This window comes from Pterocles gutturalis, unplaced genomic scaffold, assembly GCF_000699245.1.
Source record: "Pterocles gutturalis isolate BGI_N339 unplaced genomic scaffold, ASM69924v1 scaffold12478, whole genome shotgun sequence".
Taxonomy (NCBI): domain Eukaryota; kingdom Metazoa; phylum Chordata; class Aves; order Pterocliformes; family Pteroclidae; genus Pterocles; species Pterocles gutturalis.
Genome location: NW_010125728.1, coordinates 86,566 through 112,186, shown reverse-complemented (window position 1 = coordinate 112,186; position 25,621 = coordinate 86,566). Strand labels below are relative to the sequence as shown.

Below are 25,621 nucleotides of genomic sequence, written 5' to 3'. Positions count from 1 at the left end.
GCTGCCTGGGTTCTGAAAGAAATATGTCCTGAAGCTGTTTTAACTTGCTTTCAAAAAGACAAAGCTGCTGTCACCTATCTCAGCTTGTCCTGCTCTTTCTTGGGGAGAAACTGTTTTGCACAGGGCCAGGTCTGTCTTGGCAATGCCCTTCTGTCAGCAGAGGTGCTCCTGCAAAAATTAATGAGTGAATCACCCTTCTTGGCTAAACTATCTCTTTCTATCTCTGCCCTGCAGCTGTAGGACAAAAACACTGTGGGCTAGGCTGGTAGCATTTCTCTTGTGTTTACGGATTCAGTTTGGGATTTTATGCCCTTCTGTCAGCAGAGGTGCTCCTGCACCGCCAGCATCTCCTCAAGAAGCTAAAAGGGTTGTGCTCTCTGCTCACAGAAGTCTCTGTAATCTGCAGTGCATAATTACTATGTTTTCTGCCTCTCCTAGGAAATGGAAGAATTTGTTCAGAGCTCAGGAGAACATGGCATTGTGGTATTCTCTCTTGGATCGATGGTCTACAACCTAACTGATGAAAAAAGCAATCTGATTGCTGGCGCCCTCAGCCAGCTTCCACAAAAGGTGAATTTCCTTTCAAGTCTGAAACAACTTGCCTTGTTTTTTTGTCACCCCTGTTGTCTTCAGCAAGCCTTTTACGTTCAGACTGGCCTGGTTTTTACCTGCAGAGAGGCAGACTGCTGAATTACTCATGGGGAGTTATGGTGTTTCCCCTTCTCTGAACCAAAAGATGTGGAGGCGTGTCCACAGGCCAAAATATAAAAATCACTCTGAGATTTTTCTAATAAGCACATAATAACTAATCACAGACCTGACCTGGAGTCAAAGCTATTTGAATAACTGGGAAAAGGTATGAGGGTTTGAGATAAGCCCTACATTACATCTAATAACACAGAAGAGCATGTTGCATGCACTATGTTTATCTTAATGTTCTTTTGTTCAAGGTTCTCTGGCGGTACAAAGGAAAAAAACCACAAACCCTGGGCTCCAACACCAGGATTTATGACTGGATACCCCAAAATGACCTGCTTGGTGAGACTGATTCTATCTGGGATGCATTGCACCCTTGGAAAAAACGGCTTCCCCCTTTGTTTTTACACTAAAACAGCTTATTCAGGGAAAAGAATCACATAATGCTTGTGGCTACAATTAGTTTTGCAGCTTAAGCAGCGGAGGTTTGCTCTTGGAGCCTTAATTTCCTAGTCTGCTTCAGACTTCAAGGTGCGTGGCTGTACAAGAAGCATGGAAGAGACAGCCAGGCTGTGAAGAGAGCAGGGAGCAGTGGCTCAAGGCAGCAACTCGAGCTTGGCTCTAAAGAAGGATTTCTAATGCAAAAGCTCATCTTAGCGAGCCTGGTGGCAATTGTCTGGAAGGGCTAAGCACTACCTGTAGGCAGGGGTAAATATCAAAGTAGACGTACTGTGGAGCTGGATTTGGCCTCTGCAGTTCATCTCCTGGGATCATCTTGACTGAAGCAAGGCTGCAAGCAGGGGGCTGTGGTGAACCTCAGACCATGTGAAAACTGTAACCGCACAACAGTGGCCGGGCTGACAAAGTAACTCCAGGGTGGTCTGGAGACACATGCCGATCCACATACTGCATTCAAGTAGCACGTGTGGAAGCTTAGTGTGCAAGCTGTGATGCTGATCCAGAGGTCAGGGCTGTTCCCTTCTCTAGCAGTGCTCGCGTCCCAGTGAATGCAGTCTGCTGTTACACGCGTCTCTCCTTCCCTGTTCCAGGCCATCCCTTGGCAAAGGCCTTCATTACTCACGGTGGGACCAACGGGATCTACGAAGCTATCTACCATGGGATCCCGATGGTTGGGATTCCCATGTTTGCCGACCAGCACGACAACATTGCTCACATGAGGGCAAAGGGAGCTGCAGTTGAGCTGGACTTCAGCACAATGACGATGCAGGACCTAGTCGATGCACTGAAGACAATCATTAACAATTCCACGTGAGTTTTGTTGCTGCCTTACAGGAGGATGAGGTTATTAAAATCTTAGGCTGTTGATGTGAGAAATTCTGCTTGCTCTTCTGGGAACAAAAAACATTGAGCAACTGGAGTTTGGGTTTCAGATGAAAACCATCTTTCATTCTTGAGAATCAGCATCTCTCAGAAAGGAGAGATGAGTTCTTTGAAAGCCCAGAGCAGCTACTGGTTTTCTGCGCTCTCTCTTGTCTTTGTTCTCTGCCTGTATAAATTCTCTGCAGGCTTTGGGTGACAATACCAGTTGTATTATGTCTCCTCTGTCTGGAGCCACAATAATTCTTTCTCTTTACCTCTGAGTTACCAACATCTTCAGGTTATAGTAGCTATACTATATTGGAACAGAAAATGCCACAAATGTTTCCATGATCCTTTTTTTTAAAGGACTATCTGCAATAATTTGGAAAAACTTTTATTTGCAAAAGATTAGCTTTCTCTATTACTGTCCATAACCCAACTTTATGCAGATAGAAGTAAATCCAGCCAGTTTCAAACAGTTAAATAGCATTGATGAAAGTAAAAGCAGGGCTGTTTACGTTCCTCAAGAGGACTGCCAGCTGCTGAATGGGTTGTTTCAGGAATCAGTGACAAATCTTGGTTTCTCCTGTTTTCCCCAGCTATAAGGAAAATGCTCTAAGGTTATCCAAGATACACCACGACCAGCCACTTAAGCCTCTGGACAGAGCTGTCTTCTGGGTTGAATTTGTCATGCGCCACAAAGGAGCAAAGCACTTGAGACCAGCCGCTCACCATCTCACCTGGTACCAGTACCACTGCCTGGACATTCTGGCATTCTTGCTCACCTGTGCGGCCATTGTTGTCTTCATTCTTGTCAAGTGCTGCGTATTTTGCTGTAGGAGATGTGGCAGGATTGCGAAGAGGAAGACAGACTAGACATCCTGATCCCATCAACACTTTTTTTTTCTTCCTAGGTTGATTCAGCAAGGCATTTATGCACATTCCTTGGTGAATAAAATTATTGGGATATGCTTTAAGCTGGGCATATCATGAAGCACCCCACTGAACTGGGTCATGCTAAAAAGCTGTTGTGGGGCAGAGCTACTTGCTTAGCCAGCAAATTCCTTCTGACCTAATTAAGAATTAATTATAACTGTGTTATTCCCTGGGCCCCTGTTAGCTGATCACACAGGGTTCCTAGAGTGGTAATTCCTGCTCCAGCTTTTCAGATTTATTTTGGTGTACTTTATATATTTAGCCTTCCCACATGTTGTACTGTGGCTCCCTGAACCTGTGACTAATCTCCTTACCTGAACTCTGTCCTCTCCTATAATATCACCCAGGCTTGATGATTCACAACCAAAATGCCTCTACTCTCAGAAAAGCTCTTTCCAGGTTTGACAGTGAATCTAAGATCCCTGGCTGCTAAAAAGCACCCCTCTGAAGGGCCAACATTATGCAAAATTTGGACCTGCAAGTGGCTGGTGAAGTTTTGTATCATCACATTTTAGCAAATGCACTGACTACTTGGGGGGTGAAGGGAGAACCAAGTACTTAAAAACAGCAGAGAAATTAGTTTTCTGAGAACTAGTTCTCTTTTCTAATCAGCATATGCTCATAGTCCTGCTGCACAGGCTGTCATTCTATCTGCAACACTACACAGGTGTGCAAACCTCTGGTCAGTAGCAGCTTGTCCATCTTAACCTGCAAACACCTCTGAGCCATGCTGATAAATGCAGGAAAACCTCTAAAGATGGACCTTGCCAAGAAGTAACACCACACGTGGGAATAGTGCAATAGTTCCTTACCTTGCCTGAAATTTTGGAGGGAAAATAATGCTGCTGTTGGTTCAGAAAAGAGTGGCAGTAAATGCAACACTCCTGAAGTTGTTCAAGGTGTGCTTACTGACGAAAGCCTACTACAATGAGGCTAGCTTAGCCCTCCTGTCTAGGTAAGGTTATTCCACTATCGTGCAAGCTTACTCAAGAATGAACCTGCTCCAGTTTTAACTGATGTTTGCTGTATTCTGGACGCTGCAGAACAGGCTGAGAAAACATGTTATACTTGTTTCTATAATAAAATTCACTATACTACATTAACTTTTTTATTGGCATTGTCAATAGCTTCAACTTAATGGAACTGCTCCCAAACTAAAGAGGGGTTAGAACAAGACAGCTCTTACTAGTGCTTCTCATGGTAACTTAGTATGCAGTCTCTTTGGGTATGCTGCTCCTACAGTCAGCATGGGATGATATGCAGAAATACACATTGTAAAGACAGAGTAGAACAGAATGACATTCAGGCCTCTGATCTGAAAAGTTTTCCTTCAGTTGTTTGCAGAGCTGGGTGCTCAGCTCTACCATGCTTCACCACTACCAGCCCCTGCGATGCAGCTTCTGCAAGATTTGCTGAGGAGGCAAGGGAAGCTCCTAACATACTCCATAGGCACTGGTCAGACAGGGCTAACATAGGACATGGAAATACGAGAGCAGGGAAAAGCTGGACAGAGGAAGTCCTCTGCAGTCACTTTAAGGAGGTGCTGCTTTTCTATTGCCTACTTGGAGAAATTTCTTATCTGGTACTGAATTTAAGAAGTAAAAAAGAAAACCAACCGAAGCCCCCTCTTCTTTCCAGAATCTGTATATAAAGCAGACAAAGACATCACAGAATGACAGCAATCCATGATGCGTTTCTCCCATTAGACACAGGAATAACGATAGACTGATAAACCTACTGATAATATGCATAACTCTCAGTGCATATTAAGTGGTTTTGAGGAACTCAAACATAGTTCAGCTTCTTGGAGTGTTTAAAAAAATCCTCATGTACTTGCACAGAGGAGGTCAAACTTTTTGCTTTGCACAAGTAAATGTCATCTACAGATGCACAGACTAAAATACACAGCTCAAATTCTTGTCAGATTTAAAACCCACTTGATTCCACAACTGCCACACTGTGGCCAATCCCATATTGCTGTTTATAAAAACAATGACAGCACTCCACACTTTTGAGTTGGAGGTCTTTCAAGCATGTGCTACAACCTGGCTTTACTATGTGAGAAGATAGTGAAGAAAGGTTCTGAAGAAGACCTAGAGAGTCTGGACCTTGCATGACTAATGTGCTCCTGGGAGACAGGTATGATTATGGCTGAGGACAGTGTCAATACCTGGAAGATCATTTGATTAAGTTGAACATTACCTGCAGGAGCTGAGTTAGCTACTTCACTGTGGAAACAGAAAAGCAATTACCTTTTATTTCAGCTGACCTCTTCCTAAATTCAAGCTTCAATCAATTTCATCTATCACAAGACCCCTTAAACTATTTTTGAAAACAAATACTTCCCTAGAACTGCTAGAATCTATCAAAGCTGGCAAGCTTAGCATACTAAGAAATCCGATCTGGAGTTTAATAGTTTCAATAGTTACCAATTTATTTTTATAAAAAAAACTGGTAGCAATGTAGAATACAGCAATATTTTCTGGTTCCACATACGCAGGTTGTGAACATTCCAAGCAACGTGTACATTTTGGAAGGAGACTAGACAAGAGAATTGACCAAAATGTTACTGAACACGGCAGGATTTTTAAAAAAGGTTAAAAATTAGGTATCAATAGTGTCTTCTTAATATTGCTTTCATTACTGAAGACTGAAAAAACACTTGACTTTACAGACAGGGCTAAAAAATGGGGTGGGGAAGAGAAAAAAAAAAAGCTGCTACAACACTGCCATACAGTCAAAAAAAAAAAATCATACTTCAATATTTGCATACTTGATAGCAGCATTCTCCCACTGAACCATGTGAAACTACAGGAAGAAAACATCAAAGCAAAAAAAAAAAAAAAAAGGCAGTTATCCATTCAAAAACTGAGAATGAAGTCACTGAGTTGATGAACACTTACTGAGACTTAACCAGTATCTACATTCTTAGCTGTTTCCCATTCTGCTCCAATAGAAGCATCAAGTTGAGCATCAGCTTTGCACATTTTATTTTTGGCTGATTTGAGTTTTTCCAGTTCATAGTTCACTGCATGCTTGGAATAGAGAGGGGCATTATAAATCCTTCTACACAATGAACTTTAAGTAGGACAGCTGATAATAAAACGTACTACTTGTAAACACACAAAAAAATACAAGCTTTTTTGTTTCAAGTGAGTACTGGGTCCAGATAGATTATCTTCGGTATCTACCTCTTTCACCTCTTTCTCTGTCCCGGTCACAAATCCTCTCTCTCTCCCTTTCCCGATCACGGCCTCTGTCACGTTCTCTGTCTCTTCTAGTATCTCTAGGACGGTCCCGCTCCCGTTCTCGGTCCCTCTCCCGAGGCCTGCTTCTCCGACCGCTGACAACTGCTTGTGTGCGTCGAAGAAAGTCGTCTACTCTCATGTCATAGTCGTGCTGTGATGAAAGGACAGCTCTGTTTATTTTCTTTCCCAGATTAAAATATCCTCCCTTCCCTTATCCACAGGACTGGTTGTTACTCTTGAGAAAGCCCAGTATTTTTTTATAAAAACAAAAACAAAACAAAAAAAAAGGCCAGCATCCATAAGCACCATGTCTGTGCTTCCACTCTGCAGAAGCTGGGGTTCAAATGCCAGATACCAGCAAGAGACCCAAAAGCTAAGGAGCATTCAAAGCCCGCTAAGAGAAATTATTTAACAATCTGCTCTGGTTTTGGATGTGCCTTTAAAAACTTATAAAACACAGACGTTTCTGCTGATAATGTAATTTGCTGTGCATGAGCACAAGCAATGTTACAGACGTGTCCTTATTCAAAGTGGGCTATGTTGTAAGCAAACGCCTCGGTTTAAGAGTATATTCTCAGAATTTTGCATTTCTACATCACCTGTGAGAGAGAGGCTTTTCAAAGATGCTGGAATTCTCTAGTCAATCTAAATAACTTGATCTTTCCAAGGAAAAATAAACTGCTCTTTTAAGACCTGTATTTTCAAAGTCAACAAATTTCAGGTTAGGCTATGTCTGTACCCCAAATGCCTCCCCTTCCTACTCTGGCCTGCAGACTTGTCTCTCCCTCTGCCTTTGTGGACACTTACTACTCGTTTGTCTCTGTATCTTGCTTCATGCGGTACAGGGTGATGTCCTGAGTATGGAGGATGAGCTTGAGGTGGAGGTGCATGGTGCTGATAGTAAGGGTGGTGTGGTGGCTGCTCCATAGCTGGATATGGTGGCTACAAGAAAGTTACAGGAAGTTTGTTGAGTGTTTAAAAAAAAAAACCAAAAAAACAACAGGAATGCACACACGGCTGAGCGCTGGGAATTAAGAGTGGAGGTTACTTTCCTTCAGATAGAAAACATGACATCTAAATATATCTGATCACAGCCTCCTAACTCAACAGCAGAATATTTTTCACAAAGCAGGCATGCTTCACTACTTCTCTACCATTGCTTTTGCAGAAGTTTGTCCAACACCCTCCTGAAACCCCAAACGTGCCTTCTTTCCATATCTGCCTCAGAGTGATACTGTAGATAAACTTCTGCTACTTAAAAAACAAATAAACAAAACCCCACAAACCAAACAATCACACTTAAGATCTACGCACATGGGATGTGAATTTTATCCAAACCAGCAAGCTCTTAACAGAAGCGAGTCTTTTCAGTGCCATTCCTTATGAATATATTCCTATCTTAAATGAACAAACTTACTTGGCAAGACAAATTATTTGACAAAACACTATAAGATTTTTTTTTTTTAAATAAACAAGACATCTCTTGGTTTTTCTCTTCCACCAGGGTTTGAATTAGATGATCTTTAAGGTCCCTTCCAACCCAAACCATTCTATGGTTCTATGATCTTTTCAATCTGCAAGGCCTTTCTTTCCCATATTACCAAATCATCTCTGCTTGCATTGTTGTTCAAAAATGAAGCAGGTGGAAGTGCTGGATTTGAGCATGACTACTTGGACAGCATCCAGAATGGGTAAGAGGGGGAGAAAATATGGCAGTATCTGGAAGCCTAGCTGTGTTTGAAAACAACATTTTCCTCCCAGTCTGACAACTCTGTTCACTTCCTTCATTATGACAAACCAGAGTTGTGTTTCAGCTGCGAAAGATGAGAGGCTATAGCAGCATCTCTACATCTGGCGATGCCTTTTGCTCATTCACAGCATACGCGAGAGCCAAATGACTCGTTAACAGTCATCCGAAGCCAGGATCCTCAGGGCCAGAATTACTAAATATAATCAAAATAACTGGTTATAATGACCGTTCCTCCTGACAAATGGATGGCAAAATCACAGCTGGATATAAGCACAAGTCAACCATCAGTTAATTTCCACATACATAGCTGTATACACATGTACTCATACATGTGCTCATCCGACTGGGAAAAAATTGCCTTTCAGTGGAGGCTGCAATACAGCAAGACTTATTTTGATCACACTGTGCAATCACAGCGTGTCTGCTGCTTTCCTGCATGCTTCACTGCCACAGCCAAAAGCAAGCCACTGCCTAACACCAGAGCACGCCAGCCCGTTCCATGAGCCTCTGCAGCAAGTCCATCTCTTTGATGTATTCGCTGTTTGAAAGAAAGCCAATTACTATGAATATTTAGGAGAACATAAAGTTTCATCACACCCTCTTGTGTGAGCTAAAGGAAAGTTCAGCTGTTTCTTCAGAGCTTTCGGTTTCTTGCAGGTTCAAAAAAAGCCAGTTCTGCCGTAATGCTTTCTAGAATGCTGGACTACTGCTGAGAGCTAAGTAAACTACGAAATACTTGATTTAAATAATTCTTCCCCTAAAAATTTTACATAGCTACAGCAAAGATACATTTTATGAAAAGGGAAGAGTTGAGTGCAGATCAGATATTCTAGGCTCCTCCAGAGGGGAACAAAAAGTGCCGTATTTTATACAGAAAAATTTAATTCAACAAGACACAAACCATTCCTTGCCATGGTGGTGGTGGTCCCATGTTGTGGAATTCCCTCACGTAATCATTGTAGGACTAAAATGAAAGACAATAATATTAATATTTGTGATGTGTGTTCTCTGGAAGTGCTGAAAGCTGAATATAAAAAGCTCGCCAAAAGTCTGCATGCATCAACTTACCCCATTTAAAAATACATCTCGTCGAACTCCTGAAAATCGTCTGTTGGGAATAAAAATTTGTAGAACTAAATCCAATTTATCCATACAGAAAAGTTACCAGGGCATAAAATGAATAGCATGAACACACCTTACCTGTCTACTTCAGGATATCTGGGATCCTTTATATACCCTGTTCGAACATCAAGCAGTATTAATTCAATTTACCATCTCATTATGACAGTCTTAAAAAAATACAAGAAACTAGACACTGTCCTTTCATTTTGTGCCAGCTACAAATATGTATCTACCTGCCATTACCCTCTGTTTCAAGATAACTCTCAAAAACTTACAATTTCTTGTAGATAGTACAGAAGAAAAACAGTATATTTTCCTAATAGGTTCTGGATACAATGCTACACAGAAAATTAAAAGCAATCTAAAAAACATCTGGAAAAGCCCCACAGGGTGAAGAACTGTTACAGCTTTGGTACATCCCAGGAAGTAAACGTTTAAGGGCTCAATAAAATGGTGTAAAACAACAGGCATACTTCTGCTGCTAATAAAATAATGCTTCTGAGCTTCATAATTTTAAAAAAAAATTTGTTCTGTACTCTAAACAATAGTCTTGGAAAGCCAGGGAGCAGCAATAACACTCTTTTTGCATCAAAGAACACAGGCTTTGTAGTCAAGCTGAGGACATAAAGGCAGGTTTTTAAAGAAAGATCTAGAAATCTACTACAGAAATAATGGGATATGCATTTCCAATAGCAGTGAAGCAAGATTCAGTAGATTACAGGTGACAATATCTTAACAATTGCTTTCTGAAGAAAAAAAATAATCTGCGACATTACCAGTGTTGTTGCTGCATTACTGCTGCAAACATTTCTTTCTGGTGAACCACAAAATCGCTTTCTCAAACCCATCATTAGACCCCCTTGTAAAACACAGTGAAACTTCCCCCTCCCTTCCTCATCTCAAACTTGTAAAAAAAATTATCTCTGAAAACATAATCGAGTGTCATCTCTGAACACACGCTGCTAGTCAGGCAATCTCTGCTGACTTTCCCAGTTGGATATTTCTGACAAACATTTTAATTTGACCATTACCACACTGATGAGTAGGTCAAACCAATTCAGGCATTTCAACTCCCCATATTAGCAAAGCACTTGAGAGCATCACTCACATCAACGTACGCAATTCTGAGGCTCTCAAAAGGGCTCAGCCTGGATTAACTCAGCTCTCTCTCCCAAACCAGCAAAACAGTGTCACCAACTTGTTTGAGAGGTGGGTTAAACCAGCAGGCAGCACTTGGGACATGTCATGTCCTTATATCCCAGTTGTAACAATATTTTACTTTTTAATTTATGAGGATGCACTAAAAGAGAAAACACTTGTGAACTGGTGCACAGAAATCTTCATAGTAAGATATTAACCTGGTCTTTGGTGAAACTCAGGGGGATAGTCAATCCTTGGTTTCTTTCTGCTGTTATGAATATCATAATCTTCTGGTCGACGCCTACACAAATTAGATATCAGAGATTAAACAAGGTTGCTTGGAGCATTCGTCACAGCAGAATACCTCACAGGAATAGCTTGAGCTGCCCAGGATCTCCATTTAATCATTCGGAATTCCAGCTGCTTCAAAATGTTCTACAGCTTTAAATTTGAACTCCAATAATCAGCAACAATAGTCCAATTCGATTCCCTTCACTGTTACTTTCTGGATACAGGGGCTTTGGTAGTGAAGGAAGGAGCTCCACCCAACTGTACCTTCATACCAAACCAAAGGTGACAAATTTGTCTAAACCAAACTCAGGCTTAGGCTTTAACATTACACTTTCCATGTTACATTTTGAAACAACCTGCTGGATAACAAAATAATTTACAGAACTAAATACAGTGAAAATAGATAGCAAAATATATCATTACAGTCAGAAGGCACGGGCATTGCCTATTTGCTAGCTATGGGGTGAAGAATTCTATAAAAGGTCTAGTTCCATAGCATTTACAAATAAAACACTGCATGCTTGGTGAAACTGCTTCTTCCACTGTACACTAACTAGGCAGGCCAACGATATTATTTCTAACAATTTCTGTTCCAAGCAATTTACCAGCAATGCATTGGTGCCTTACAGAGGTTTAAGAACACTTAAGCGTCCTAACAATTAAAATAATTGGGGCTCCTTTCTACACAAACAGCTCTTTTATGGAAAATATAGTAACTTTAAGAACTTTGCTCTCAGGTAGGAAGTCTGCTTATGAAACAGTTACATTCTGCTTGCTGTTATGTTTAATAATGAACTAACTGCTAACTTTGCTCTGTCAAGGTACACAAACAGTAACAGGAGACTCCCATGCTAACATAACAGTGTTTCTAAACACAAAAGCAGCTACAAATCCAGTTCCCACCCCTGTCCCTCCCACACCCCCCCCCCAATATAATTCCTTATGACAAAGACAAAAAATTAACACTTTCTTAAACTGCTTAATTACTGTGCAACTTGCTGGCTGAGTAACAAGCTTGTGTAGCTTTTACTTTTATAGTAATTTATCCTCCCCCTTCCCAACTTCAGTCTTTAAAGCCCACCATACCCACTTACTAAACCTTTTAAAACAAAAGCAGACTCTTTACTATGAGCAAAAAGCCCAAAAACCAAAGCAGTTGCACCTACAGCAAAATTAGATCAAGGAAAATAAAAGCTGGTGTAAAGAATAAACATACCGCTTTCTTGTAGTTTTGAGAGTGCATTTACGACCGGTATAAAATATGATAGAACCAGTTCATATGGTAGTCCAACTACTGACTTTAAGCTGTAAGCCACACACATAAATGGAGGCCCTGGCAGGCTTGAGAAGGTGTGGTGGTGTTATATGTATAGTTTGCAGTCCATTGCAAAACCTTCACTTGTATATACTTTATTGCACTGGAAACCTCTTAGCTTAACTTCAAAAGCCATCTTGGTGTTCAGTCCTTTAAAGCCAAAAATAAGGGGGCGCTGCCAGGTTTCCTCCTACCTACTCGTTACAGTGTCCTTTGTTTAAGCTCAAGGAAATGGGGACTCTTGTTGGGTATCTGTACCTACCACAGGACGTTTCCACAAAGAGGAAACTTAACCAAAGGTTTCAGCCCAAACCATACATCAGTCTGTATGCAAAGTGGCTACATGGGGAAAAGTTGTTTGGCAGAAGAGCTAAGATCAGTTCTTTGCAAAGAATTCTCCAATTCTGTAACAAGTTATACCCCCTTTTTTTTCTCTGGAAAATGATGTTAAGTTCATATAGCAGTGATCAATAACCATGTCGATCCTCTAAAAATACTTTAAGTCCACAGGTACTGCCAGCATCTGGAAGGGTCGTATATACAGACACAGCAACAGCCATTCTTTTTGGTTTGTTGCCGGGTCTCCAAGGGCCACTTGATCCCTTTTGGAAAGAACCTACTGTTTGCAGAAGCTCAGCAAGATGTGTGAATTCAGTGGTTACATGTTAGAGAATATTTGGCAATGGGGTTAACACATCACGGTGACACAATTTGAAACAGTCCCAATAATGCTCCTCTTGAATATCAAAATAACTTAAATATTTTTATCCTCAAAATGAGGCGGCATCTTCTGCAAAATTCTAAGTGATCCTTATAAAAGTCCCATATTTGATAAGGCTTATCCAGAGACACACCTGAAAGAAAAGGCTTTTACAAGATATTAACACATTTTTGGCATATAAATATTTCCTTCTCTCCATCTAGCCTGCTCAGAATTAAGCCAAGCTTACCCACAGCTAGCATCACACGTTGCATTAGCTCAATAAATGATCTAGTCTAAACTAGGCAGCACTTTAAGAGCTTTTTTCTGCAAAAGCAAAGATCCCCATTTTCCTCTTGAAAAATGACAGACTGGGCAACCATGTGAAATCCTCAATGAAGCCACAGACTTGTCCATGCAGCTTGATTTGAGGATTTTCTCTCTTCTTTATCGCAGGGAAAGCTTTGACGAATCATATTCCTCCATCACGTTATTCTGATACATGTGCCTATTATCAGTCCAAAGAACGTTTCTAACCTTCCCACATCCCGAACAGGGTCTCGACGGGATGGGCGTCCTCTTGATCGGGGTTGTGAGTGCATTCTTCTCTTGTGCCTCATTTTATGAATGACTTGATACAAGTCAATACTTTCATCAGGAGGGAAGAGAAGACAAAGTTGGGTTCCACATTCCGGCTCAATTTCCTAGAATTAGTTAGAAGTTCAGTAGCAGTTTACAAATTGAAGAAATGAAACTCTCCCCAAATACACTGACAAAAAAAAAAAAAAAAAAAAAAAAAAAAGACATTTTGAAGAGATTTCAGTATCACTCCAGACAGAGCAAAATTAACTTACATTACCTTTCACTCTTTAGGGACTACTTAGAACTTTCACAAAATAGTCCAACACTTGGGGCAACCATATCTTCCCATGAGACACACACGCCACATCACTGTTTTGCTAGAAAATCAGAGGACTGTTTTTCATCACAAACAAAATTATCACCTATTACAGAGAGAAAAGTAATACACGTAGGAAAAAAAATCCATCCCAGCTTCACATACAAAGCCGTGGCCTGATGAAGCTGACTATTACCACCCAAAAGTGAGTTCTTCAGTGTACGACAGGTCCACAAAAACCCTGGCTCAATGCTTGCAAGCAGTCAAAACAAGCAAATTGCATGTTCAGGATTATTAGGAAAGGAACACAGAATGAGAAAACCATTATACCACACTGGAAGTCCATGTTCTACCCACACCTTAAACACCGGGTGCAGCTTGGACCCCTTCATCTTAAAAAAAAGGGAGACAACAGCAACAGAAAAGCTTTAGAGCAGGGCACCAAGGATAACTCGATGAGCGCAACAATTCCTACACGCAATGACTGAGCTGGTTGGGTCTCTTCAGCCTACAATAAAAGAGGAATACGTGAGGCACAGGGGACAGGACAGATACAACGGGAGTGTCTGACACCATGAGTTGCTTGGAGGAGAAAGGGACAGAGATCAACGTGTTGACTCCCTCTTCCGGTACAAGAACTCTGGGCCATCAAATGAAGCTAGAAGGAGCCAGGTGCAAAAATGTGCTTCTTCAACCTGGTGCCTAGCAGGCCTGGGGAACACCTTCCCAAAGGAGCTCATACATGCAAGAAGCTCAGTGTACCCATCCTCAGACGAGAGATCCATTCAGGGTCACACAAAACATAATTGGATACATGACAACCACTTCAGCAAAGAACTCAAGTTGAAAAGCGGGGAGAGCAAGCGTTAGACAACGCTAGCCCAGTATCTAACAGTACAGCAATTTTACAAAAAAAGGTAAAAATCCACATCTGGACTGCAACTCTACAGTGAAGTGGACAAAACATGCAAAAATATATATTTCCTTGAACATATAACAGAAACAAAGTTGACTGATTTTTTTTTTTTTTTAAGGTCACACTAAATTAAAAACAAGATAGAAAATGCCATTTTACTTCTGCTACCCAACAAAGTGAACATGCCTATGGGCCAAATAACGCATAGAGTTTACATCTTCCAGAGCATACGGGGATTACGCAACCTCCCATCCTGCCCTAAGAAAGCAGAACCCTGTATTTTAGTCAAGGCTGGGTTACTTGACGACAGCAGCAATGTACCTACACTCTGGTATGTCTGAGAAGACAAAGAGCCACCCCACTTACAATTTACTCAGCATATATTTTATAATGGTAGAACCTATGCCCTAAGCAATACAGCAGATAAAAAAAGCGCAACGCAGAACACAGCTGGAAACACCAGGACTTGTTCTTTAAAAATTGATGCTGTATAAGTTTGCACACCACACAATGCAAGGCACGTTACACTTCAAACCCAAAATATCACACAGTTTTGAAGCATCAAACACTGCTTATCACAAGGATGACAATAAAATTGGCACCGTGTTGTCTTCTGTCTCCTTCTTCCTCAACAACGTTAGAAATAAGCTGAGCGCCTTTGTCACTGTGCTCTACTGTAACTGATCTAAAACGATTCCAAATCTTCTGTACGTACAACACTGAAAGCAAGCACTAGAAGATGTGGATTATAGAAAAGAAAGGTTAACAAACCTGTCCATCGCGTCCGATCTTTACAGGCTTATGTTCGTTCCAAGGATTGGTCAGGTGAGCAGACTTAGTGAATGGCAATTCACGCCTAAATATGCAAGTAGCATCATTTATAGTTTTGACTCAATTTTTTGTTAAAAAAAAAAAAAAAAGCATGCAGCAGGACATTACATACAGAATTATCTGGTTACCCTCTGCGCTGTCAGTTCTCCGAATTAATGTATTAGCATGTATTATGTATTAAAAACAGAAGAATCGAAGATTTCACTTTGACTTATTCCAATATTAGCTAGCATAGTCCATACTATGACAGCCTATCTTATTAAAGAGATTTTTTTTTTTGCCTTTGTACAATATTAAGATCATGCTTGCTTATTATCTCACCATCTGAATATGCAGATCAGTCTCTATGTGAAGTGGCAGCTCACAGTACTGACTGAAATAAATCCCTGAGCACCTGACCTAACTATGAAGCCAGACTCACTTTGAGCTGGAGGCTGGAGTCAGTAACTTCCAGAGGACCTTCCAACCTAGATTTTTCTATAATTTGAAGCATCACCTTCCCTCTATTCAGTCTTTCTGCCAGCAGAAGTGCTTGTGCAACCATCAATCAAGTGTTTTGAAAAAAATCTCTAAAGTAATTAATTGTCCACCTTTAAAAAAAAAACTTCTGTAGTGCATGTCAGGTACAGACCAGAGTCCGTAACTCAGCAGCATGGAGGCACGGATGTGGGGAGGCTGGAGGACAGATCTCCGGTTGAATCAAATTGTCAAAAGGATGTTGTCAGCACTCAAGCGAGTAACACACAGAAATGATATTATAATGCCTTGTTACTAAATGGCAACAAAAACGAACAATTATTTACCTGCAAATCCAGTCAATTTTGAAGACACCTCCCAACATTTTTGCACTCATTCCTGCAGGCAGCACCCAGTGTATAGGTGATCCTCCATGATGGGACTCTGAAGACAGTCTTGCAAATCCTGAAGGATTTCACACGAATTGTAACAAAGACACAACAGAAAAGCTAATGCACATAAAACGGACTTTCACTAACCTCAGTAACAGCTCACTTTCCCTTACCTTGGAATTTGCCACTCTCTCTTACAGAAAATATCAAAATAACACTTCTTGCTGATCTGAAAGCAGCATTAAGCTTCTTCTCATTCACTGGAAGTGTTGACCATACTCCCTAAAACAAAATAACCCCACCCCAGCACCAAAATATAAGAGTTAATCTCAAGTGACGTAGCTAACAGAAGTATGTATTTCAGATGACAAAAACAAGACCAAACTAGTATTCTGGGATAGAAGAGAATGGAAAGAGAAAGCTATTGGTAAATTCAGTTCTTTCAGAAAATATATTTAGCCTGCCCCATGATAAAACTTCTAAAGCATTGTCTTTTCAATCTTGTTTTGAACACTGCAGATGCATTTAGACCACCTATAAGGTTTCACTTGTAATTACAACCATGGACAGATAGGCGCAGAATGGATATACTCCAAGAGCTAAAGCAAACACCACTCTGAATGGTGTTTATTGCACAGATCAGATCCAGAGCAGGGGGAAAGCCAAACCTGGCCAGGAATTTTAAGATTTACATAATCGTTTTAATGCTAATCTATTTCAGAAAATCTTCATTAATAGAACCATCTACTCTGCGTATATTGTGTAACAGTAAATCAGCTATTTTCTCTACAAGCTGTTCCAAATAACACATGCAAATACATAGCCACCAGCACTGCCAGGCAGACATTTCTGCAATAAGGCTTCATATTCCTGCATCAACTGAAAAAAATTACTTTTACAGCATTAGACCAACGCCCAAACGACCTTCTGAACCTGATCACTGTACAGCAATATGAACACAGGTACTGATAAAAGGGAGAAAAACGCCATCACAGCATTCCCAACATAGGCTGGCTTGGGACATTATCAAACAGACCTCCAGGCCCCTTTTTAACCCTACTCTTATCAGGATAAATGAGTGATGGCCTAGAAACTTTTCTAGGTTACGGTGGAAGCAGAGTAGCTAGCCTTGAAGAATCAAGGAGCAGTAGTTTTCATCCTTGCCTCTACCAAGATCTGAGCGATGGAGAAAGAAGGCATTTATCAATATGCTTTTCCACAGTAAGGGGGATCTGTCTGAAAACAAAGCGACCAGTTTGAAGAAAGTTCAACATACCTTTGCTTTAGCAAGCGATACATTTTCATGGTTATTACTCTTGATGAGAAAGAATCTTGCATCTTGGAGAATGTATTTAAGTTTACTTGTTTGGTCTGAAAAAACAAAGTGTCAAATAAGCTGAACTGTAAATATTTACAGTTGTCAAAAATGTTGCTTTGAGTATAGACAGTTGTTTGTTTCCTTCAAAATACACTGTAACCCACCCAGTTACTGCCTACTTTATTATCGCAATCAACCACCCAGCTTGAAACTTGAAATTTACGCTGTAGAGCACAAAACACCATGGGAAACCAAATCAAAACTAAAACTTAAGATATTCAGGTAAGAAAAGCATAAAATAAGATTAGCACGATTCAGTGATGTTCCGATATACAGGACTTATTTCCTTGCTTAAGAATCTTTGGATAAACAGTGGGTAACGTGTATCAACAGGAGTCACCCAACAGAGGATGGTAAAATGTTCCTCTTTTCAGATTTAAGCATTTAGGTTTTTGCTTTGCTGCCTCCACAAGGAGCAACTGAACTTTTTTCATCTCGCTCTCAACACATGCAAAAGTAGCTCAACGTTCACTTGTTAAGCTCAGAACAATTCTGTGCTCAAACTGATTTATATCGGAACATTACTACTTACAGGTAATTTAATGAACAGAGACAATGGCTTGCTATGGGGCATGCATTAAAAATTCAAATTTAAATGATACCTTTTTGGACAGCACGAACGGAAGATGATAATTTCTCATGCTTCTTTTCTGAACCTGTGTTTAGCCAAAGTACATTTGTTCAGATTGAGCCTTAATAGAAATAATATACAATTTCTACAGCGTTGTCACATACAATTTTCATTCATGACAAATTACGCTTTCCGGCGCGCACCCACACACACAAAAAATACTATTCAATGCGCACGAGTGTTTTGGTTTTTTTGGTTTTGTTTTTGGGTTGTTTGGTTTGAGTTTGGTTTTTTAAAATAGTATTTGAACAATTTCCTACTCAGAAAACTAGTCACTGAATCATCATCTTCCAAGTTAAAAAAAAAAAAAAAAAAGAAAAGTGAAAATTCCACTTAAGCAACAGAAGAGCATTAAAGTAACAAGAAAGCCTACTTCCCCCCAAAGGTATCCACACACAACATGCCAGAAGTCAATACCAAATTATACAAAGCCACATACCCCATCAATCTCTACAGCCAGTTACGTTTATTTTAGATTACATATTAAGATTTGATGCAAGTCAGGATGACAAGCAATAAAAGGAAAGAATACCTGCATATGACTCTGATGCAGAACTTCCACTTCTGTCGAAAACAATCGGAGAGATACCTCTAGCTCTCTTCCTCTCCTTCTTTTTCTCATCTAAAAAACACCCATAACAAACAAAGGCAATATTTTAAACATCTAGTGGCAAAATTGAGATAAAAAGTACTCAGACAGGAAAATAACATATGTAATGGTCCAGTTAGCATTTGGCCTGCATGTGAAAATTCTAGTCACTGTCCCAAAACTATCATGCACAAAAGAAGCAAGTGCTAATTACTCAAGCTCTTCATTCACAAAAAGAAGACAAACACCACTAATCTAGCAATTCTGTGCAAAATTTAGAGACAGAATTAATCTCCTAGGTGTTTTACTACAGCTGGTTTAGCTCTTCTCTCCAGCCTCCAGCCAAATTTGCAAGACAGAGCACAAACTCTTGCGACAGCAATATGGGCTTGTTTGCTCTGAGCTCAACAATATGGCAAGAGGTATGAAAATAAAATGCTGTGGCACACAGGCAATTATTTCCACTCTCAAAAGAATTTTTATACTGCGGAGCTTTTTAGAGCAATAATTACAGCATCACTTGTCATTAGGTTACACCTTTATCTTCTCTAATTCCAAATGACAGAGCTGAGCCAAAAAAAGGGCATTATGTTAAGCAGGATCATCACCTATGGAGACTTCAGACAAGGAAGAAGAATCCTCAGACAAGAGGAATCTTAACAGGATTGCAAGTGTCTTTCTTAAAAAAAAAAAAACAAAACACCAACAAAACAAAAAAGAAACACCCCCCCAACACAAACACAAAAAACCAGCCAAAACGAAAAGTCTACCGGTTTCTCCACTGTGCAGCAATTATAATACAGAGATCACCTTTTTCAGAGCTTCCTTGATCCAAGCCCTTTATTTCTGCTTGTACCAAGACAACTAAGGGGAATCAGTTCAGCTACACTCAAGACAGGTTTGCATGAACCTGAAATGCAGTATTTATGTCATTAACAGTTCCTATCTGTATGTTAGGACCAGTTATAATATACAACTGCAAGGCATTTGGTCTCTAGTTTCTGCTTAAAATATTTCTCTCTTTCCAAGTTTGCCCTAATAGCAATAATTTCAACTTAGGTTTAGATCTCCTATGCTGAAGTGAGCCACGAGTTAAGGCTCAACTCCCCTTCCCTGGGGAGACAGTGCTTTCATTATACCGGTCTACCCAGCCACCCATCTAGATGAATACAGAACAGCTTGACACCAGCTTAAAATGAATCGTATGGGAAACTAAGCCATGAGATACCCAAGAAAATATTAACTCTAACGTTTCAAAGCATTGACCAGCAAGGTCAAAGCAATCAAGAACAATATAAATCTTCACCATGGTAATCCTGATATCCACAAGTTCTGGGGCAAGGAAATACTACCTTGCAGTACAATTTTTCCTTGCCTATGATATTTCCTAATTAACATCTTACTGACTTGTGCTACACTAAGGCTTACCTTTGACATGGTCAGTAAGTGGTATTTTTACAAGTAGCCAAACTTTCAAAGGCAAGGTGTTTCCTATTAACAAGCTACACGTTACCTACCTGATGCATCTGAACCAGAGCCAGATCTGACTGACCCATCTGTGAAAGAGGCAGATTCAGAATCAGAATCACTGGCTTCACTTCGTGTGTCATAGTCATTTCCTTCCTTCTGATCTCTCTCATCCTGTTCATACTCTTCTTCATCCTCCTCCCCATCTTCTTCCACCTCTTCGTCCTCCTCTCCTTCATCATCTTCCTCTTCTTCCATTCCTTCCTCCTCATTCTCTGTATTGCCTTGTTCAGAGGAGCCGCTACTGCCAGTCTCGTGATCTGAACAATATTCCTCAGAGTTCACCTCTTCTTTAGAGGAATGGCTGGATCTGCTTGGTCTTCTATCCACATCATGCCTGATTCTCTGATGTTTAAAGAAAAAGTGAATCAGCAGTCATACAACATTGTCAGGATGCACACACAGTCCTAAGAGAACATGCCTTATAAAAGTCTCATATAATTGTTTCATTTATAAGGCAGCAAGAATATTTAATACCTCTAAAGCATCTGGTGTAGAAGACTTTGCCCTTCTGTCAATATCCCTCTTCCTCACGCAAGTTTTTTCTGGTTGTCCTTTATAAAGTTCCCTGGAACTGCTCGACATGCGTGTTTTTCGATCGCTCTCTGGGCGCTTGTTTCTGTCAGACCTCTGATACTCCTCATTCTTGTATTCTGATATCGGCTTTCCTTTCGTACTCACTATTCTCTTGTTATTGCTAACTGATGAACTAGGAGGCTTTGACAACATCTGCCTCGATGAATGCATGGAAGGTTTTTGTCTCTTGCTTTCAGCATTCTCCATCCTGTCAGTTTTTCTTTTTGATCCTTAAACAGAAAAAAGATATCAAGTTCAATGTTATTTTGTATATTAAACCAAAAACTGTACAGAGATTCCTACTTTCTCTGCTTTTGGTAATTCCCCTGTCGCAGTCATACATAGCATCTTCCAGTTTTCAGCTTTACAACACCTCTCAAAAAAGCTGATGTTTAAAACGTATGTATTACTTTAAAAGAACACGTAATCCTTTAGGCTTTGGTAGGTGTTTTCTGAATTTTATATATGGGAATGCTACATCAAATGCTTATGGGATTGGCCCACAGCCAATTTAACAACTGAGCTGGAACCAGATTTTGGGATCCCCTTGCTCCATTTCCATTTCACTTAACTGAACCAAGAAGTACAGTCATTTTCTCACAGCAAATACATCCACAAGCCAGACTTGGTAATTCCTTTTGAGACAAAAGGAAACCTCATTAAATGTTTGTTCGCAAAGCCAGAGGAAAAAGCAGATGCTCATGAGATAAAGTTATCTGGAACTCTTTGAATAAGGTTATAGTATCTGCTACTTCAAAGACTTGAACCCTGCTAAGACAGATGTTTTTTACCATTACGTTCCTGTAGGACACACACTAGCAAAGTCACCTACCCTTTTTCTCACTTTTATCTTGCTCGCTGTCGGGGTTATACAACTCATCATCTTGATCAGGAGCATCGGTCAAGATGTCATCTAGAACATTCAGTTCACCATCTGAAAACAAACAAACAAAATTTAAAACCAAATATAAAAAGTCTGAAGATTTAAACTGCAGTAGAACAAACCCAATACAAACACAAACATTTCCTTTAAGGTTGCAGATCTGCCACAAGGCAAAAATTAACGTCTTCTTGATTTATTTCCACAATTTCAGTTGAAAGGATCAAGCAAAGACAATAAAAGAGTATGTCACAGGATGCATTTAGGCCTCTGAATAACGTCCAAGTTGGCTCCTCGTGTCATGCAAGCTTTGCAGGGAAGCTGACCTACAAATGGAAGCTTAACAAAAAGCCTGTACAAAATTTGAGAAAAAGGAGACTAGGACATAGTCCGAGTGTCATAAGCAAAGAGGAGGGACCTCTCAGGTATTAAATTTGGAATCTCACTCTCCTAAACTCTGGAATTCTTAGCTTGTTCCACTTTATATTACTATCATTGATTCTGCTTTCTGTGTTCAGGAAAAGGAAATCAGAGCAAACTCCAAGGATTCAGCTAGTTGACAGTATCTGTAGAAGACGCATTGCGCAGTGGTATAAAGCAGCAGGTAAGGGCTCTGGTGCCAGACAAAATTGGAGTAAAGCAGCAAATGAAGCCCTCCGCAATTTGGCAACTTGTGTATCCCAAAATCCTGAGCAGTGCCACTAGAGAAGTTTTACAGCTCGATATTAAAAAAAGACACAATCTACACCAGAAAGAAAAGTTCCTATTACAATTGTATCCCTACTATATACTACTGAATCTGAAGTCAGCATGCGTGCCAGCTTTCCTGCTGGCATTTCTCCACATTTTCTGTGGCAGGGGAATGCAGAAGCAGTGCCTGAACTGCACAATTGCTGTAGCTGATGCAAAGGAAGTGGTGCAGAGAGAGGCGGATCAAGCCTCTCCCTGGCAGTTTACAGTTAGAGGGCATTTAAACCTAACAGGAAGCTGCTTTGTAATTCTCTTGGGAACAGACCTTTATGTTTGTAGATGTTCACAGCAAATATTCTTGTTGTTCCTGATGAGAAATGTTACTGAGTCAAATTCATGGCTGTGCAACTGCTAAACACGGACTGCAATTCCCTGGCTTGCATTCTGCTTCCCCACAGAAGACTAGGCAAGTTCAGAGCACAAGATTCTGTTACTGGAGACTAATGAAAAAGGAGCACTAGGATTAGAATATTAAACCTACCACCCATCTCAGATGACACAAATTGAACGTTAGCTTTGTTTCCTTCTTGGTGAGGCTACAGCATACTTGAGTAAACTACATTTAACCAGTTACTGCATTCAGAGGTGCTAAGAGACTCACATATCAGCTGGTTCAGAAATAAATGAGAAGACACCAAAAATTCAATTCAATAACCAAGTCTGACACATACTCTCTGATAAATCCTTTCCAGGTTAGGTGGGCTTCATTTATAGTTGGAACCTTAAACAGAAGCAGGAAGGGATTTCCCCCCCTCCCCCCCAGCCCTTTCTGTAGATGCATGTATCCAAATTATTTAAAAATAATTCTTCTGCTTCATTTAGCAGCCTGGTGATGCAAAAAGGGCAACCTGAACACACAGTTTCCAACTCTCACTTGCATCAGGTATACTGCTCAACTGACTCCCACAAGACGATTCCACTCTCTGAACTGTCACTGTCAGTGTTCAACCTGATGAGCTAAATTATCTCAGAGAGATCAAGTTAAGCATCAGGAAAAGTACAAAAAAAAAAGAAAGAGAAAAACGGTAGAGGACAGATCTCTTACAGTTCATCACTGCTGACGGGGGAAGGTCCAAATGAGTCCTTTTCATTACAGACAATCCCAACTGGGCTCTCCTGCAACTCATCTTTTGTTGACTCTGTGGTCTGTTGGATCCTTCCACGAACAAATTTAACTCACCTGAAAGAGCAGGAAAATAACCTGGGGAGGCCATTTTTCCTTTGCTGGCCATGAGAGTTAGATCTATTCAAGGAAGGGTCCAATCAAGAATATGATCTGGCAAACAGAAGGGATAAGACCAGGGGTTTTAAAACTAAATGGATATGCGAGATTTATTTCCACTTCTCTTAAGCCATGAAACAGCACTTCCCTTCCAAAAGAGGCATAGAAATAACACTGCATTTACAGTAGAAATAAGTTCAATTAGAAACAAATGTGCATTCACCCGTGCTATTCAGTTAGAATCAGCCCTTTCGTAAGACAGAAAACTAAATACAAAACATAAAAACATTTCTTGCCTGCTACTCATGACTTGACCACTGTCAGTGATTAAAAAAGTCCCCCAACAAGAAAAACATTCAAGCCCATAAAGGATAAATTATGAGAAGAAATTTAGAGATGACAATAACAAACACTTCCATTTCACTGCTCATCCAGGTGGCAGCTCATGTCTGTTTCAACACAATCTACAATAATATAAGAATCAAACACCAGAAATAACTTTACTTATCAGCTTTAACAAAACCTAGTGGGAATTTTCCATGTGATCTAATTTCACCACAAATATTAAGCACAACAAACTTTCAACACTCTGGCAAAAGACATTTTATGGGCATCAATCTTGCAAAAAGCTTGAACATGAAAGCCATTCCATAGAAATACAAAACAACGTAAATCAGCCCACAACACCACAGCGATCCTCTACCTTTTTTATAACGCTGCTGTCATCTGCACTAACCGCCAAACAGCAATTTTCTATACTTAAAGTTTACTTTTACTTCTTAAAAGCACTGTGTCGTGAGGATTGACTCAAATAACCTCACAGGCAGCATACAGATCACTTCAGTACAGTGACAAGCAGTTGTAAGTGTTCCGGATATACATCACCCTGGGAACATTCAATTCCTTTAATTCCACCTGATTTACCCCCAGTGCCCAGAAAACATAACTGACTGCACAAAGCCGAGCAAAACCCACCAAAATAATATTCCAAATATTAATATAATTTGTCTTCTGCCTGCTAAAGTAACTATGTCCCTCAGCAGAAAATCCTGCAAAAAACCCCACTAGGAATCTAAGCAGAAATAAAGAGAAGCAGATATTTTCTGCAAAAAAGATAACTAGCAGCAACTCGCGGCCTCTACTACTAAACTTACCACCCACTAACTTACTCCGACTCCCGCTGCTCCAGTCACCTTGCCCTGAGCCTCACAGCCGCCAGGCCCCTGTCACCTCCACCATCCCACGCCACACAGGGAGGGTTTCCCCACCTTGCCAGATCTAAAGACCAACCAAAACCATCCTCAAAAAGGGCCTCCTGGCCGCGCCGCCCCTCCACTCTCCTCACAGACGTCTCCCAGGCCCAACATCCCCAACCAAGCAGGCCCGGGGGAGTGGGGATGGCTAAGGCTCGGGGGGAGGAACCCCCCCGTTTTTTTCCCCGCCCGAGCCAACCCCCCTCCCCCGGGCCTAGCCATTGCCCCCACTCCTCCACTCAGGTACCTTTTTCCTCCCGGCTATCAGCCGCCATCCCACCGCCGCCGCGACGCGTCCGGCGCCTAAGATGGAGGCTCCCTCTTCCTGCGCGTAACGATTCCCCCTTCCCAGCATGCACCGCTTTGTTTACGCGCCAGAGCAGGAGAGAGAGAGGAACGGCGGTGGCGCATGCGCAGTGCGTCGGGGGCGGGGCGAGGGGAGCGCGTGAAATATCGTCCCGCTGGGGACGTGAGGAGAAACCGCCATTTTAGTTGGTTGGTGTCGCTGCCTGGTGGGCTCATTCCTTTGTTGGGAAAGGAGCTATAAAGACGGAAAGAGGTTTTTTTTTTTTTTGCTCTTTAATGTGAGAGAGGCTGAGGTCAAGCCCATGTTGCTTGGTATTTTTGTGCAGCTGCAATGGTTGTGGAGGTGTTGAAGCTTTTGCTGTGGGCTTCGAGTAGGGTAAAGCAGCCATAGCCTACCTTAGTGTTAGGAGCTGCTGTTTCCCAGGTTTGCCTCAGCTCAGTGAATGGCTGTGGTTGCCTGTCAGGTGTACCTGTAGCTGGCTTTTTTTTTGTTTGTCT

At 40.9% G+C, this 25,621-nt stretch overlaps 2 protein-coding genes across 5 annotated transcripts in view; one reads left to right on the top strand and one right to left on the bottom strand.

Moving 5' to 3' along the window:
• LOC104465583 (UDP-glucuronosyltransferase 2A1-like) overlaps positions 1 to 2,920 on the top strand; it is a 4,068-nt gene extending 1,148 nt beyond the window's left edge. Inside the window, exons 2-5 of the mRNA XM_010078688.1 lie at positions 439 to 570; positions 951 to 1,038; positions 1,746 to 1,965; positions 2,616 to 2,920. Coding sequence (XP_010076990.1) covers positions 439 to 570; positions 951 to 1,038; positions 1,746 to 1,965; positions 2,616 to 2,892 — 717 coding nt within the window. The 3' untranslated portion in view covers positions 2,893 to 2,920. The remainder of the gene's footprint in view (positions 1 to 438; positions 571 to 950; positions 1,039 to 1,745; positions 1,966 to 2,615) is intronic.
• Positions 2,921 to 5,368: 2,448 nt separating this feature from the next.
• Positions 5,369 to 25,182, bottom strand: YTHDC1 (YTH domain containing 1). 4 transcript variants are annotated; one of them, XM_010078684.1, is made up of 19 exons: positions 25,065 to 25,153; positions 23,388 to 23,522; positions 21,545 to 21,646; positions 20,614 to 20,942; positions 20,127 to 20,481; positions 18,553 to 18,642; positions 17,992 to 18,045; positions 17,288 to 17,382; positions 16,185 to 16,293; positions 15,967 to 16,084; positions 15,104 to 15,188; positions 13,056 to 13,222; positions 10,431 to 10,513; positions 9,151 to 9,187; positions 9,019 to 9,058; positions 8,852 to 8,914; positions 7,008 to 7,142; positions 6,144 to 6,351; positions 5,369 to 5,760 (listed from the first exon to the last, which is right to left on the bottom strand). In XM_010078684.1, exons 1-19 carry the CDS (start codon positions 25,090 to 25,092, stop codon positions 5,711 to 5,713), a joined length of 2,283 nt encoding a protein of 760 aa, XP_010076986.1. In that variant the 5' UTR covers positions 25,093 to 25,153; the 3' UTR covers positions 5,369 to 5,710. The 4 variants fall into 4 exon arrangements, with proteins under 4 accessions (XP_010076986.1, XP_010076987.1, XP_010076988.1 ...); XM_010078685.1 differs by lacking the exon at positions 5,369 to 5,760 and having other exon boundaries at positions 5,828 to 6,351; XM_010078686.1 differs by lacking the exons at positions 5,369 to 5,760; positions 23,388 to 23,522 and having other exon boundaries at positions 5,828 to 6,351; positions 25,065 to 25,182.
• Positions 25,183 to 25,621: the final 439 nt, after the last annotated feature.

What these genes read in the sequence shown, in the direction of transcription:
- YTHDC1 (XM_010078684.1), bottom strand. Translation starts at nt 25,092, where the DNA reads ATGGCGGCTGATAGCCGGGAGGAAAAAG. An exon ending in CTCTGGTTCAGATGCATCAG is followed by an intron (nt 18,643 to 20,126) that starts GTAGGTAACGTG and finishes GGTGTTTTTTAG; the next exon opens with ATGAGAAAAAGAAGGAGAGG. An exon ending in TGAGTTTCACCAAAGACCAG is followed by an intron (nt 9,188 to 10,430) that starts GTTAATATCTTA and finishes ATGTTCGAACAG; the next exon opens with GGTATATAAAGGATCCCAGA.